The following is a 16589-nucleotide window of genomic DNA, read 5'->3' as shown; positions in this document are numbered from 1 at the left end:
TTGAGCATAAGCTTTCATGAGCTGAAGTGAAGAAACAGATTGACAGAGCCAGAAGAGTATCCAGAATTTACCTACTACAGGACAGGCCCAACAAAGAAAATAACAGAACGCCACTAGCCATCACCTTCAGCCCCCAACTAAAACCTCTCCAATGCCTCATCAAGGATCTACAACCTATCCTGAAGGACGACCCATCACTCTCACAGATCTTGGGAGACAGGCCAGTCCTTGCTTACAGACAGCCCCCCAACCTGAAGCAAATACTCACCAGCAACCACACACCACACAACAGAACCACTAACCCAGGAACCTATCCTTGCAACAAAGCCCGTTGCCAACTGTGTCCACATATCTATTCAGGGGACACCATCATAGGGCCTAATCACATCAGCTACACTATCAGAGGCTCATTCACCTGCACATCTACCGATGTGATATATGCTATCATGTGCCAGCAATGCCCCTCTGCCATGTACATTGGTCAGACTGGACAGTCTCTACGTAAAAGAATAAATGGACTCAAATCAGACGTCAAGAATTATAACATTCAAAAACCAGTCGGAGAACACTTCAATCTCTCTGGTCACTCGATTACAGACCTAAAAGTTGCAATTCTTCAACAAAAAAGCTTCAAAAACAGAGTCCAACGAGAGACTGTTGAATTGGAATTAATTTGCAAACTAGATATGATTAATTTAGGCTTGAATAAAGACTGGGAGTGGATGGGTCATTACATAAAGTAAAACTATTTCCCCATGTTCATCCCCCCCCCCCCCCACAATGTTCTTGTCAACTGCTGGAAATGGCCCACCTTGATTATCACTACAAAAGGTTCCCCCGCCTCCCTGCTCGTAATAGCTCACCTTACCTGATCACTCTGGTTACAGTGTGTACGGTAACACCCATTGTTTCATGTTCCCTATATATATAACTCTCCCCACTGTATTTTCCATTGCATGCATCCGATGAAGTGAGCTGTAGCTCACCAAAGCTTATGCTCAAATAAATTTGTTAGTCTCTAAGGTGCCACAAGTCCTCCTTTTCTTTTTGTGGATCCAGACTAACATGGCTGCTACTCTGAAACGTTTCCTACCTAGTGCTTTGGGATGCACGGGTGCAAGCTCTGTGCAGAAGCCTGATCTTCCAATTTCAGCTCATGGCAAAGCTCCGGCTGACTGCAGTGAGAGCACGGTGGGGATGGTCCCCAGCCGCCCGAGCTGTGTGAGGCATAACACACGGGTCTCTTACAGCACACACCCATCTGCACCCCTTACAGTCCTTATTCCTCTTCCAAACTACTGCGCTGCCCCGCCCCGCGTGGGCAGCTCGTGGCACTGGCCCCGCACCCGGGGTTCGCTGCCGGTCGGCCCCGGCCCCGCCAGGACCGCCGGGGAGGCTTCTCTCGGCCTGGCTCGAGCGCCGGAGGTTGCTAGGCAACCGCACAACCGCCGCCGTCAGACCCGAAGGGGCTGTGCCCGCCCCGAGGGAGGGAACGACCCGGCAAGACCGTTGGTGAGTGGCCGCGCGGCGCCCCTTGTCCCGACCCTCACCGCAGGTGGAGCCCGCCCAGCCCCGGGAGCCCTGAGGGGAGCGGGTGCTGCTGAACGCCCCCTCCCTCCCCGGCTCAGGGGAGCAGCGTGGCCTTGGGGTTCCTTTAAAAAGCCCCGGCTCCTGGAGTCCTGGGACTGGGGGAGGGGATTTTCTTTAAAGGCACAGCTCCTGGAGACCTGGGGTTAAGGGGAGATTTTTCCTTAAAGCTTCAGCTCCTGTGGTTATGGGTTTAGGGGAGAGCCTCCGCTTTCATTTAAAAAAAATACAAATTTTGTGACTGGTGGTTTCCAAGAAAAGCTTAAAAACCGGACCCAAGTGTCCCTCCTAGCAGCTCAGAAGGCGAATGATAAGAAAACAATTACAGTTCTTTAAAATCTGATGCTTTTTAAAGCAACTCTCATGATTTTGGTGGGGCCTGACTCATGGATTTTGCATGTTTGGAGTTGGCAAGGCTGCAAGGGTTGGCGAGGACAGGGGTTGTTATGCAGAGGGGGACCGAGAAAGAATTGCACTGTACTTTTGATGCCTTGTATTTTTGTTGTTTGTCTATATGTTTGTCCATCTTGTCTTTTAGACTGTAAGCTCTTCAGGGCAGGGCTCATAAGAACTGCCTTAGTGGGTCAGACCAATAGCCCATCTATCCCACTATCCTGTCTCTGACAGTGGCCTGTAGCAGAGCTTCAGGGGAAGTGTACTGAACAGGGCAGTTTTGGAGAGATCCACCCCTGTTTTCCCCTCCTGACTTCTGGCAGCCACAGGTAGAAGGTCACCCTGAGCATGGGGTTGTCTGTCTGACCATCTTCTGTGTGTGTACAGTGACCAGTACAATAGGGCTTCAACCCTATTTGGGATCTTTAGGCACTATCAGAATACATATAATTAAGAACAGGGAGTCAAACACAATGTGGGGTCCTATCCGGGCAGATTCTATCTTGTCTCTCTCTCACCCCTTGGCAACTCCTTTGCCAGTAGAGCCCCACTGAATTGAAATGGTCTGACCTGGCTGCTGGTGCTTCTACTCATCACTACCTGACTCCTACTTTGGGTATTGGTGCCATAAATATGTTCAAACATAAGACGAACTTACAAGGTTCAGAGGATAGATAGGCTGGTTTCCAAACGGTGCTGACCTCTATGCACAGATTTGTGTCACGGTAGACTTGTCCTTTCCTTTTCCTTTCTGAAACAGGGGGAGAGATGTGGTTACATAACAGACTTGGTGAAAGTGGGAACCAGCAGAACACTTTTAAAACACAGGCAATCAGAAGTAGTAATCTGCTTCATGGTGCGCATGCATCTATTCTAGGATGTTTGTGTTTGACTACTATACATAACCCAAGAAGATGCAGAATTCCACCACTTACAGAATTTATTCATTGATGTACAGTGATTGCCATTACAGAGAAAGTATTTCCCAGTACCACACACTGGGATGTGAAATTGCACAATTTTCCCCTAAATTAGAAGAGTAATAAGAATGGTAACCCTGTGGTGTCTGTTGGCAAATTGAGCTTTTTGACACATCACTCTGGGCTGTCTCAACTGCACGTCAGTATAAGTAATTTATCTATTAAACTTAAATAAAAGGTTTGACATACCAGCTTGAAAATGGTGATGTTTGTTTTTTACTTGCATGCACTGACTTGGCACTTTGGCCCAGAGCCTCAAAGGTATTTAGGCTCCGAGCTTCTATTGTCTGCGCCCTTATATGTATGTTTTGCCTGTGTTTTCACAGGAGCTTTTATGGAAAGTCTGCTTGAGTTAGTGGATAGTCAGTATGTGCCATGTATATCCAGTTGCACTGGAGAAGTGCATTTGCTAGATGAGCCTGATATATCATTTAGCAGAGAAATGGTTAATCCTAGTGGCCATAATAGACCTTTAGTGTTAATACCTCATTAAGATGCAATCATATACTTCATTTGCTAGCATTGCTTTGGTCTGTCTCTCTGCAGGCTCAGTTGGTCAGCAGTATAACAGTTCTATATTATAGCTTACAATTTATACATCTTTCTTCCAGAAGGATTCCAAAGTGCTTATTAATTCACACTGGGTCATGTTTCCCTTTGTAGTAAAAAAGTGCAATCAGGAGAAATATCTCCAAGACTCAGCTACCAATATGTGCCAAGTAGGTTAATTTGTATTGTGGCGTCCCATAGTGCAAGGAGAAAAACTCTTTGTAATTATTGACAATTGGCATTTAAAGAGAGATAATAATTGTAGAGGGCTGAACTACCCCACATATATGGCAGCATATTTGGAAAAGGGCCATAGTATCTGTATACTTATGTACAGATCTTCACTCAACCCCATGCAAACTGAGATTATGCCCCTTTTCCTTGATTTGTGGCACCTTAGAGACTAACCAATTTATTTGAGCATGAGCTTTCGTGAGCTACAGCTCACTTCATCGGATGCATACTGTGGAAATTGCAGAAGACATTATATACACAGACACCATGAAACAATACCTCCTCCCACCCCACTCTCTCGAGAGAGAGTGAGTTTGTCTGTGGGGGGGCGGAGGGTGAGAAAACCTGGATTTGTGCTGGAAATGGCCCAACTTGATGATCACTTTAGATAAGCTATTACCAGCAGGAGAGTGGGGTGGGAGGAGGTATTGTTTCATGGTGTCTGTGTATATAATGTCTTCTGCAATTTCCACAGTATGCATCCGATGAAGTGAGCTGTAGCTCACGAAAGCTCATGCTCAAATAAATTGGTTAGTCTCTAAGGTGCCACAAGTCCTCCTTTTCTTTTTGCGAATACAGACTAACACGGCTGTTACTCTGAAACTTTTCCTTGATTGCTGATGGTCTTTCTGTGCAAAGAATCCACTGTAAATTATTATGCCAGATACAAATGCAGATTTCAGCCACTCCCAAATAACTGCTGCCATGCAAGCAATAACTCCTATTTTCTCTTCCGTAGTGGTTTGAGGGGACTGACTTCTGAATTGAACCACATACTAAATAAAGGGTTTCAGTTGTGTGTAGGATTTTGAGGCAGGTTTTGTAGTCAATTGCTACTCTTTTTCAGCCTATGAGCCATGGGAGCACATGACCCAACAGGATTTTTATCTTCATCAGCATCAAGTCTAGAAACTTTCTTAAATGAAGGCTTAAATTCTTGGAAATACATCAAACTCTTCCTAATTATGCAGCTACATCATGGTGACACTAAGTAATTGTAAGAAGAATTTGGCCCATTGACCAATGAAATCCATCAGATGTTGTAGCATTTGATGTATTTTTCTTCCTGCGTAAATGAAAAGTGCTCTCTATTAGCAGAATAAGATTGTGACCATTGGTGCCTGGAGTGGCCACACTGAGATTATTCAATCAGGGCAAACTGCAAAGAATGGGGCAGACGATAAGCAAAACTGATGGTTATTCTAATCATTAGATTCACGAAGCCAGCAACAAAACATCTTCTACAATACCTTACTGATTACCCAGAAGCCAAAAATATAGTTCCCTTAAAAGCAATCCAGACTTGGGCTCCCACCCAGACAGCCAAGTCAAATATGAGGAAGATTACTGAAAATCTTGTTCAATATATATAAAGTTCTGCTAATCCCAACGGATCGGACACATTACCCGTCAGGTCAGTGAATATTTCAGATCTTACCCAAATACATGTTTACAGACAGTTCTTATTAACTAAAAGATTTATTTTAAAAAGAAAAGAGAGTATTGTGGTCAAAAGATCATTATACATACAGATATGAATAAAGTTCTTAGATCAGTTTCATAGTAAAGATAGTGAGCTGCTGAGTTGCAAAAAGTTCTTTCCAGAATAAGTTCATCAGGTTCTAGTCCAAACAGCAGTTCATGTATAGAGTTTGTTCAGATTCTTCCATGAGAATTAGCAGGGTAATCCACACTAGAGCTGGAGACCTCAGTCTTGCGACTCAAGCTTCCCCAGACCAAGCTTAAGCAGATCTGGTTCTGATGTAAAAATTCCTGTTTCCTGTGTATACACACATAATTAGTTATATTCATCAGCATAAGGTAATTATCCATTAAGCAGGGCCGGCTCTAGGTTTTTTGCTGCCCCAAGCAAAAAATTTGCCGACCCAAGCTCCGAGAGCGCAACTGCCCAAGCAAAAAAAATGGCCGGAATGCCGCCTCAGGAATTGTGCCGCCCCAAGTACGTGCTTTCTTTGCTGATGCCTAGAGCTGGTCCTGCCATTAAGACATGCAGTTTACTACAAACTTCAAAGAGAAATATTGACAATGACATTTTTACACCGAAGTTTCATCTAAATGTTATATTCCCTCTGAATTATTGATCTCTGAATCAATAAAATATAGTAATAGACAGGAACCTACATTGTTAACATCTAACAGCTATAGGTAAACAGACAAATATGAACAGTATCTTCTTCTAATTCTCTAACAATACAAGTCTACATTTCAAAGATCTATCTAACATGGCTTTGTTAGCTATTTATAAGGAATGGCCTTAGTTACCATTTATATACTTTTCTAATATGTCTTTAAAGGTTGAATTTGGGTCATTTAGCCTACTAGTCACTTAACCCTTTCTAGCTCAGTGTCACAAAGATATACTCAAAAAATTAATACAATGACATTAAGAGGTGAACTAGAAGACAAAACTGGTTCCTGTTACATATTGAAATTGGTCTAGATTTGGAAACTTAGATCAAATTCATCACTTGAGCAGCTCTGCTGACTTCAATGGAGTTAGCCCTGGGATCCCTTCAGCCATGTGAATTCCAAAGAGCACTGTCATCAGTAATTTGAGCATACCCTGGAAAATGGCGTTATAATAGTTTACATATCTGGAAACTGAAATACAGGCAATGTGGATTTACTCAAGAAAACAGCATGTATTTAATGTGATTCTGGACATTTTTAACATACTAGTTTTTACGTTGGGGTTTTGAGGTGGGGTGGGTTTGTTTTTGTTTTTTTGACTGACTATAACTTGTTTACTATGTTTGCCAATTTTTGTTCTACCCATTTTTATGTAGAACTTCAACAATATGGCTTGCTCCAGTTTTTATATGTATCATTTTTAAAACCTAGTTTCAGCAAAATATCTGGTGGAGTTCCTGGAGCCATGGCTAGCGCTGACATCAAACCAAAATCTATAAGTCGTGCCAAAAAATGGTCAGATGAGATAGAGAATCTATACAGATTTCAGCAAGCTGGATACAGGGATGAAATTGAATATAAACAAGTGAAGCAAGTTGATATGGTAAGATTTGTAACTGTGCAGGGGCTATGTATTTTAATTCTCTATTCCCTATTAAATAGTGAAATAAAAATGGAGGCACACAGTATATTTCCTTTCATTTGCTTTTGTTTTTAATCAAATTCAATTTTAGTTCTTTAGGTAGTTTTAGAAGTGCAGAATAACTGATTTTCAAATACATTTATTTTACTTGACACTGCAAATCTAGCAAGCCTGCAATGTGCTGCCTCTTCATCAGTTACATACTTAAACATGTCAGAGCTTTTATTACATAATGGAAATTTTTTTCATTAAAAAAAAAAACAAATGTAATGCTGGTGAAAGGTATGGCATGGGCAGCTCATGGCCAGCTTCCACACACTACTCTGCCAATGGGTACACCCCCTGATGTGATATATCCCCTTTTTAAGGATGAGAAGATTGTTCAATATCCATGGGCTCCATCCAGCATCCCTGAAATTAGTGGAAGGTTTACCATTGAATTGTATGGGAGTTGGTTCAGACTCCTTGTATATGCAGTACTTGGCCTCTCTCTTGAAAATGTCAACAGTAGAGAAAGTTGATGCCGGGTGTGGTGGAGGTGGTTGTAATGCAGATACTTCTCTACTGAGAACATCAAGAACTCTATCTTGTACCTTGAAAACTTCATTGCATATGACCTAAGCTACTGGTTAGTCACCAGATGCCAGACAGCTACAAATCTACTTTGGATTCAAACTAACAAACCTATAGGTGATAGGCTCTATATTTCATTATTTACCTCCTAAATCATGCGGTTCCTCAAAATCCCTTTTAAAAATCTATTCAGACCTACTATGTCATTATTTTGAAATATACAGTTTGCATTAAAGAAAACCTTTGGTACTACTGATGTCTTGTTGCCACCTTCCATTATTTAAAAATCAACAGTTTGAAGTATTTTCAAAATACCAGAAACAAATTAAACTATATTGGTGTCCAATCTCTCACCAAGTTTCATGTTTTAAATCAGTATGATAGGCACACTCAAGCCTTTAAAATTGGTGAGCTACTGCTTCTTTTACCTACATATATTATTGTAACCATGCAAAGTGGTCTTTGAAAAGTTACTACTGAACTAAATTTTTTAAAAATGCATGGCTGAATTATTACCTACTGAAAATAGAGGTGTAAAGGAAGATGCAGCGAGGAGTCCGGTGGCACCTTAAAGACAAACAGATTTATTGGGGCATAAGCTTCCGTGGGTAAAAAACCCCACTTCTTCATATGCATGGAGTGAAAATTACAGATGCAGACATAAATATTCTGATGCATGAAGAGAAGGGAGAACCAGTGTTAACAAGGCTAATTCAGTCAGGGTGGATGTGGTCCACTCCCAGTAATTGATGAGGAGGTGTCAATACCAAGAGAGGGAAAATTGCTTTTGTAGTGAGCCAGACATTCCCAGTCCCTATTCAAGCCCAAATTAATGGTGTTAAATTTGCAGATGAATTCTAGCTCTGCAGTTTCTCTTTGAAGTCTGTTTTTGAAGTTTTCTTGTTGAAGGATGACTACTTTTAAATCTGTTATTGAATGTTCAGGGAGATTGAAGTGTTCTCCTATTGGCTTTTGTATGTTACCATTCCTGATATCTGATTTGTGTTCATTTATTCTTTTACATAGAGACTGTCCAGTTTGGCCAATGTACATGGCAGAGGGGCGTTGCTGGCACATGATGGCATATTATCACATTAGTAGATGTGCAGGTGAAAGAGCCCCTGATGGTATGGCTTATGTGGTTGGGTCCTCTGATGGTGTCGCTAGAGTAGATATGGGGACAGAGTAGGAAACGGGGCTTGTTACAGGGATTGGTTCCTGGGTTAGTGTTTCTGTGGTGTGGTGTGCTGTGGTGTGGTGTGTGGTTGCTGGTGAGTATTTGCTTCAGGTTGTGGGGCTGTCTGTAACCGAGGACGGACCTGCCTCTCCAGGTCTGTGAAAGTGAGGGATCGTTTTCCAGGATAGGTTGTAAATCATTGATGATGTGCTGGAGAGGTTTTAGCTGGGGGCTGTACGTGGTGGCCAGTGGTGTTCTGTTATTTTCCTTGTTGGGCCTGTTCTGTAGTAGGTGACTTCTGGGTACCTGTCTCGCTCTGTCAATCTGTTTCCTCACTTCCCCAGGTAAGTATTGTAGTTTTAAGAATGCTTGATAAAGATCTTGTAGGTGTTTGTCTCTGTCTGAGGGATTGGAGCAAATGCAGTTGTATCTTAGGGCTTGGCTGTAGACAATGGATCGTGTGATGTGTCCTGGATGGAAGCTGGAGGCATGTAGGTAAGTATAGCGGTCAGTAGGTTTCCGGTATAGGGTGGTGTTTATGTGAACATCACTTATTTGCACTGTAGTGTCCAGGAAGTGGATCTCTTGTGTAGACTGGGCTGGCTTACTACAAATGCAATTTCCCCTCCCTTGATATTGACACCTCCTCATCAATTATTGGGAGTGGACCACATCCACCCTGACTGAATTGGCCTTGTTAACACTGGTTCTCCACTAGTAATGTAACTCCCTTCTCTTCATGTGTCAGTATATGTATGCCTGCATCTGTAATTTCACTCCACGCATATGAAGCAGTGGGGTTTTTTTTACCCACGGAAGTTTATGTCCAAATGAATCTGTTAGTCTTTAAGGTGCCAGCGGACTCCTCGTTGTTTTTGTGGATACAGACTAACACGCCTACCCCTCTGATACAGGGAAGATGCAGTTCGTACTTTTGTATTGGGCTCAAATTCTGTGGTGAAGAGTATAGTATAAATGCTTACACAGAAGTCTAGGTAGATCTTTTAATGAGAATGGTAGGATCCCTCTAGTTAATAAATTGTATAAGATAAAAGTCAAGACTGCTACAGGGTACAAGCCACAAAACAAACTATGATCCCATTGGCAGAGGGACACTCCCAACAAAATAATTTCCAACTTAAAAACTATGGAGCTCCGTTTATATCAAACTTCGGTGGAATTAGCATCAGTTATATTGTAACTGATCACATTTTGAAATATGGCTCATTTTTGCTGTCATATTATGGAAGGTACAAGATCTAAGAGTAGAGATACAAGGAATATTATATCGTACCTACGTTTAGAAAAATAACCCAAACAGCCAGCAGATCTGTACATTTAAATACTAGGCTGAGTAATAAAACTACCATTTATGAGATATAATTCAAATGCAATCTGGTTTGATATCCCTAATGACATCTATACCTGCTGATCAGAAGTGAGAAATTAATATTTAGGATTCAAGACAATAGGAAATACTACAGCTGTTCATGCTGCAGGTGCTTACCTAATGCCATAGAAACTTCCAAAAGCTTTTTAATTAAAAGGATTGAATGTCTGCACTTTTTACAATGTAATAAATATCTTGTGAAGTACTGAATTGAAGGCTGTGGGTGATGGTGCTCAACACCTTGCAGGATTGGGTCCATTGACACTAACTTTCCTGATTTGACATATGGCTCATTTGTTTGTTTGAAAATGGTGAAACTAAAGATGTGTCTATTTTTCATGCTTAGAAAGGTGCCGAAGAACCTTTTACTTGCACATAATCCTTCCATAAGAAGTGGAATCTTTCAGCCATTTGGATTTTTGAATGACTAACTCTTGTTTATACAGTAAAAGGAAGGCATCCATTGGGTAATCAAGGGGAGTCATAGACATTAGAGAGGAAAAGACCTGTTAAGTCTAATAACCTCCATTGCACCAGACAATGGTGGTTCCTGTTCTCTACACCATATTTTCTAATAGCTTTGTCCAGTCCAGTTTTAGATTACTCAAGTGCTACGGTTTCCATCACATCCCCTTTGGATCATTCGTGCTCTCTTCTGACGTAGTGAAGTGTTGCTGGTTTTTTGTTTGTGTGTTTTTATACCATACAGAACTTTGACTAGAAACTAGTTTCTGATGTTTTATGTTTTTTAATCTTTATTAGAGTTAAGCAATTTAATCATAAAGCACGAATCAGCTACAAACCAATTTATTCACCAAAATACCATCCATATAAAGATATCTCGTCTCCTGTGATGTGTTCTGCATGGATGTTTTCTCTCAGTGGCAGCATGTTCAGAAGATGAATGTATATTCTTTTCATTCTGTTTACAGGTGGATCGTTGGCCAGAAACAGGATTTGTGAAGAAACTTCAAAGAAGGGACAATACTTTCTATTATTACAACAAGCAAAGAGAATGTGAAGACAAAGAAGTCCATAAAGTGAAAGTTTATGCTTATTAATTTTGTTAATCCCAACTACAGTGTTTTTGTTTTTGTTTGTTGTAAGTATGTTGCTTTAACCTATTTGATGTTTATAAAATGTAAGGAATTAAACAAGGTTTCTGAACTAATTTGTGCTGTTTTTAAATACAGCTGAACATTTTTGGGGGGAGGAGTAATAATGTATGTTCAGCACTGGATTTTCACAGAGCTTTTGATGAGGTCCATATAATTAGAAGTGCTAATCATTATTTAGTGCATTACATCTTCAATGTCTTTTACTGACAGTAGCTAAATAATTCTAACCACAACCGTGGGAGATAGGTAAATAGGTAAACTTATTATCATCAGTTTACAGATGGGAAAACTGAGGCGGAAAAGTTAAGTGACATCCACAAGATCACGAGGGAGTCGATGTCAGATCCAGGATTAGTGTTTGTTAAAGGAAATTGAATGACCTGGGAGTAGGGGCCAAAACCATGCTATGGATTAAAAGATGGTTAAGTGATGGGAAACGGTCATCATAAATATCTTTCTCTCTTAGCAAAGAGGGGTAAATAGTGAAGTATCCCACAGCTCTGTGGTTTTTTTTTATTAATATAAGTATTCATGGCTTAAAGGAGAAAGTATTTAGTGAATTGGTAAAATTCACTAGCCAACGATACAGGATGTTGGACAGCAAAAACTAAAGAGGATTATGAGGAGTTAAAAACATGGTGGGATGAAGGGAATATTGGGCAGCAAGGTGTCAAGTGAAATTTAATATCTTTTTGGAAGTACATCAATTATAATTCTGGTTTTAGTGACAGAAAGAGATGGGATTATACTGGTAGCAGCTAAAGAGTAAATGGATTAATATTTTTCCAGACCTAAACACCACAATTTTGAATAAAAGAAAGATCTGTGTCTCTGTGGTGTGGTATTAGAAGTAGAGAAGCAGAAGTGTCTGTCCTTTACCCTGAAAATTTAAGGGCAATGTACTGTGGGATTAAAAAAAAATCACATTTTTGACAATGCTGTATCCTTTTGAAGATCACATAAACGAATGAAACTACAGATTCCAGTGTTGCTCAACTTGCTGGTGAGGGTGCTCAGACCTCAGAATTCTAAACAGCAGTGGTTTATCATATAGTCCATTTTATTTTTTTGCAGCTGTCCTTGCTTGGTTTGGTGTCCGTGCAATGAAAGCTATTAAACTCTGGCACATGTGGGTTACATGAACTGATGTAAATTAAATAACACTCCAATCTTTAGTTCTGTTTATTGTAGCTCCTTATCTTTCGTTAATCCTTTTGATATAATCCTCTGGATTCTACATGCAAAAATAACTGTCAAAATGGCATTGTGACGTCCATCTCAAATTTAGTCCATATCAGATGTACTCAGTTTATAATGCAAAAGCTGGACTCCCAAACCCACATGGACTGCAAGCTCAACCTGGGATCTGGCAATCAGTCTGGGTTCTTTCTGGTTCCCACATTATCATCTAACTCAAGTGAGTTATGTTACAGGTAAAGTTGTTCTCCATTAGATTGAGCATAGAGCTGGGACTCAAGAATCTTGGAGTGAAATCCTGGTGCCATTTAAGTTAAAATGTGTTTTGCTATTGTCTTAATTGATCTAGGATTTCACCTGTGGCTTCTGTTCCCTGCTCTGCCATAGACTCAGTGTGGTCAAGTCACTTAACTTCCCTGTGCCTCAATTTCCTTATCTGCATGACAGATAAGCATTATAGTTTATTACATCTCTAGTCACCAAAAAGTAAAGATTCTATAATTATTGCCCAATTAAGAACTCTGGTGATGTGAGAGCCAGAACAGAATCCAGCTCCCACGCCTAGAACTGTATTGGCTCTGCAGTACTACCAGCAGTAAAAAGGAGTAAAAACTTATTTTGGGAGCATATAATGTCATCAGTTTTTAAACAGAGCTCCCCACTGAAAACACAGCATGTCTTGTCAGAGAAGTAAGCATATTGGATTTGGAATACATATAGAGAATGCATCTGTTGAATAAGAAAATGCTGCTTTTATGCAGTCCCTTTTTTGACTATACCTAAACATCAAGCCTATATTATATGAATTGTGAACGCTAATGGATTTTAATGTGGGTTTTTCCCCCCTCCTTTTTTAATGCATTATATGTATGTTCCTATTCTCTATTTTGTCTTTTATATATAACGAACAGTATTAGTTTCGTTTGTGAAAACTAAAGACTCTTAATAAACAAAGGTGGGGATTTATACTTTATAGTTTTACATGTACAATTTGTTCCTATTTAGTGTATTCTTCATTTTCTGTAATGATGTGTTCATAAATCATAGGGGCCAAATTCTGGTCTCATTTGCATCAGCGTATCTAGTGATTTCACTGGAGTTCTGCTGGAGTTATACTGGTGTAAATGAGATTAGAACTGGGCCCATGGAGTCTTAAATTTACTGTTAACCCTTTTGGAAAAAAGAAATGGTTTTGGATAGAAATCCCTAATCATAGCTGATGAGTAGTATGGGAAAATGTTGGCTTCCATTAATTTTGTTCTGGTGAATTTTGAGAGGCTAGCACCACTACTGAGCTATGGTTTAAGCCAGTGGTTCTCAACCCATTTATCATTATGGGCCGCAGGTTGAAAACCACAGCGTGCCCCCCAAAAAAGATTCCCCACAGTCCCCTATGCCCAGCAGCCTCTGCCCAGAGACCCCTCCACAGAGTGGGGCCAGGAGCAGAGCCCTGGGTGCGGGGCCAGACACTGGACCCCGCTGTGTGGGGCCGGGCAGCCTAAAACCTAGGGGTGCTGCAGCACCCCCACAAACCCCTAGTTCCCAGCGCTCCCCATCCCCTCACTGCTCAGAGCACCCTTCTCCCGCACAAAACTGCCCAGAGACCCATTCTCCCGCACCCTGCTGGCAAGAGTACTCCAGCAGGCTGCCAGATACTGTCTCCCCACAGCCAGCCCTGCTCCCTTTCAGATCAGAGAAGCAAATTTTGAATTTTTTTTAGCACAGCTGGGCCACAGCTGTGTGCTAATTGGGCCACATGCGGCCCACGGATCCCAGGCTGAAAATTGCTGCTTTAAGCAGTTGAATGAGAATGTGACATTAGAAGGAAATAATTCAAGCTGGGAGAGAGAAGTAAATTATGCCATTGACCATTTTCTGATTACAATTAATGCTGTAGTTAAGAATATTAAAATGGTCATACTGAGTCAGACCAGCGATCCGTCTAGCCCAGTATGCTGTCTTCTGACAGTGGTTGGTGCCAGATGCTTCAGAATGAGTGAACAAACAGAACAGGGCAATTTGTCACATGATCCATCCCCCTCGTCCAGTACCAGGTGATTAGGGACGCACAGAGCATGAGGTTGCGTTCCCGATCATCTTGGCTAATAGCCAGTGGTGAGCTGGAGCTGGTTCGCGCGAACCGGTTGTTAAATTTAGAAGCAGTTTTAGAACCGGTTGTTACGGCTCCCTGAGCTCCCGGCTGGGGAGGCTCCTCCGGCCCCTCCCCCGCCTTCCCCCCTCTCGCAGAGCCTCAGCATGCGGCGGCACCAGCGCCAGCGCTGTGGAGCGCTCCTGGGCAGCTCTGCAGCGCCTGCCGCTTTGAGCAGCATGGTAAGGGGGTGGGGCTGCGAGCTCCAGCGGGCCACGCAGCATCCATACATGCTGCCCTGAGCAGCATGGTAAGCGGGCTGGGCCGGGGCCGGGAGGAGGGATTGGATAAGGGGCAGGGAGTGGTTGGAGGTGGCGGAGGTTCTGGGTGGGGCGGTCAGGGGACGGGGCGCGGGGGTGGGGGTTGGGTAGGCAGTCGCCGCCGCAGAAAGTCCCAGCCAGGCTGGGGCTTGGCTGGGGCAGCCCCCCGGGCCAAGGGGGCCTCGACTCGCGGCACGAGGGAGGGTGCATGGTGAAGGGCTCAGTGTTATAGAAGGGGGCTGTTGGAGACAGGGCCGGCTCTAGGTAGCAGCAAAACAAGCAGGTGCTTGGGGCGGCACATTTCTAGGGGCGGCGTTCCGGCGCCGGCCATGCCGCCCCTAAAAATGTGCCCCAGCTCGCCTCCGCTCCGCCTCCACCTACTCCCCTGAGCGCGCCACCTCCACTCTGCTTCTCCCCCTTCCCTCCCAGGCTTGCCGCGAGTGAAACAACTGTTTGGCGCGGCAAGCCTGTGACGGAGGGAGGAGAAGCCAAGCGGCGGCCTGCTCGGGGGAGGCAGCGGTGGTGGAGCAGAGGCGAGCTGGGGCGGGGAGCGGTTCCTTTACCCCTACTGTTACTTCCTGCGCTTCCCCCCCTACCCTTGCTCACCTCCGCTCCGCCTGCTCCCCTGAATGCGCTGCCTCTCCCTCGCCTGAGAGGGAGGGGGGAGAAGCGGAGTCGCAGCGTGTTCAGGGGAGCAGGCGGAGCGGAGGTGAGCTTGGGCGGGGGGTTGCAGGGGGAGCCGCAGGAAGTAATGGGTGGGGGGCAGGGAATGTGGCACGCCCAGGGGAGGAGGCGGGGCCGGTGATTTGGGGAAGCGGTTGGGAAGGGACGGAGCCGGGGGGGGGGGGGGGGGGGGGCACAAAGAAAAGCGGGGACGGCCAAAAATTATTTTGCTTGGGGCAGCAAAAATCCTAGAGCCGGCCCTGATGGGAGAAGGGGCTTGGTGCTAGATGGGAGTCGATGGAGCAGCACCGTGTGGGGGGGCGCAGGGCTATGGAAGGACTGTGGGCCCCGCGTCCTGTCTCGGGGCAGGGGCCACGCTGCGGCTGGTACCTGCGCTGTGCAGCCATCCAGGCAGCCGCACCAGGGCCCCATGCGCAGAGGCCGATCTGATGCCGCCTCACTGAGCAGCTGCGGCGAAGCTCCAAGCTGTTTCCTGCCCAGCCCAGGAAGCGCGAGCGGCTGTGCTGGGCAGGGAGATCAGGCACCATGTGACTGGGTACTGTGTAGGGCCGGGGAGCCAGGCCCCTGGCAGCAGCAGCCTCCTCTGCCCCCGGGCCGGGCAGGGCTGGCTGGTGCCATGGCTGGGGGCTGCCTTGGGCGTGCTGGGGCGAGTCCCCCTAGTCTCTCCTGCTCCTGTGCTGTGGGGCTGTCTGGCCTCCGCCACTCGGGGGCGCTCACATCCCGTGGTGAGGAGTTGGGCAGATGGCAGCCTTTGCCTGCAGGGAGCCGTTGCCCCACATGCCGGGATCGACTCCACTGATGCAAGGGCTGCAGGACTCCTGCGCCACCAGCAGGCACCTGGGATGGAGAACGGGCCTGGGGAGGGCAGGGGGGCAGGACAGAACCTGGGGCAGGGCAGGAGGGGGCAGGACGGAGCCTGGGGGGCAGGATGGAGCCTGGGGTGGGGTGGGGTGGGGTGGGGTGGGAGGGGGCAGGACAGAGGCACATCCCTTAAATCAGAACTTTTTATAGGGAACCGGTTCTTAAGATTTTGGCAGCTCATCACTGCTAATAGCCACTGATGGACCTATCCTCCATGAACTTACCTGGTTCTTTTGTGAACCATTTATACTTTTGGCCTTTACCGCATCCCCTGACAATGAGTTCTACACTTTGACCATCTATTGTGCGAAGAAGTACTTCCTTATGTTAGTTTTAAACCTGTTGCCTATTAATTTCATTGAGT

At 44.4% G+C, this 16589-nt stretch overlaps 1 protein-coding gene across 2 annotated transcripts; it reads left to right on the top strand.

Moving 5' to 3' along the window:
• Window positions 1-1356: 1356 nt before the first annotated feature.
• On the top strand, window positions 1357-13255 carry MEIG1 (meiosis/spermiogenesis associated 1). 2 transcript variants are annotated; one of them, XM_037889270.2, is made up of 3 exons: window positions 1357-1512; window positions 6606-6777; window positions 10889-13255. In XM_037889270.2, exons 2-3 carry the CDS (start codon window positions 6640-6642, stop codon window positions 11015-11017), a joined length of 267 nt encoding a protein of 88 aa, XP_037745198.1. In that variant the 5' UTR covers window positions 1357-1512; window positions 6606-6639; the 3' UTR covers window positions 11018-13255. The 2 variants fall into 2 exon arrangements, with proteins under 2 accessions (XP_037745198.1, XP_043408548.1); XM_043552613.1 differs by lacking the exon at window positions 1357-1512 and adding an exon at window positions 4922-5157 and having other exon boundaries at window positions 10889-13232.
• The last annotated feature ends 3334 nt before the right edge of the window (window positions 13256-16589 follow it).

Source organism: Chelonia mydas, chromosome 1 (assembly GCF_015237465.2).
Source record: "Chelonia mydas isolate rCheMyd1 chromosome 1, rCheMyd1.pri.v2, whole genome shotgun sequence".
NCBI lineage: Eukaryota > Metazoa > Chordata > Testudines > Cheloniidae > Chelonia > Chelonia mydas.
The sequence above is the reverse complement of the archived record's forward strand: the minus strand, read 5'-3'. Positions and strand labels throughout refer to the sequence as shown.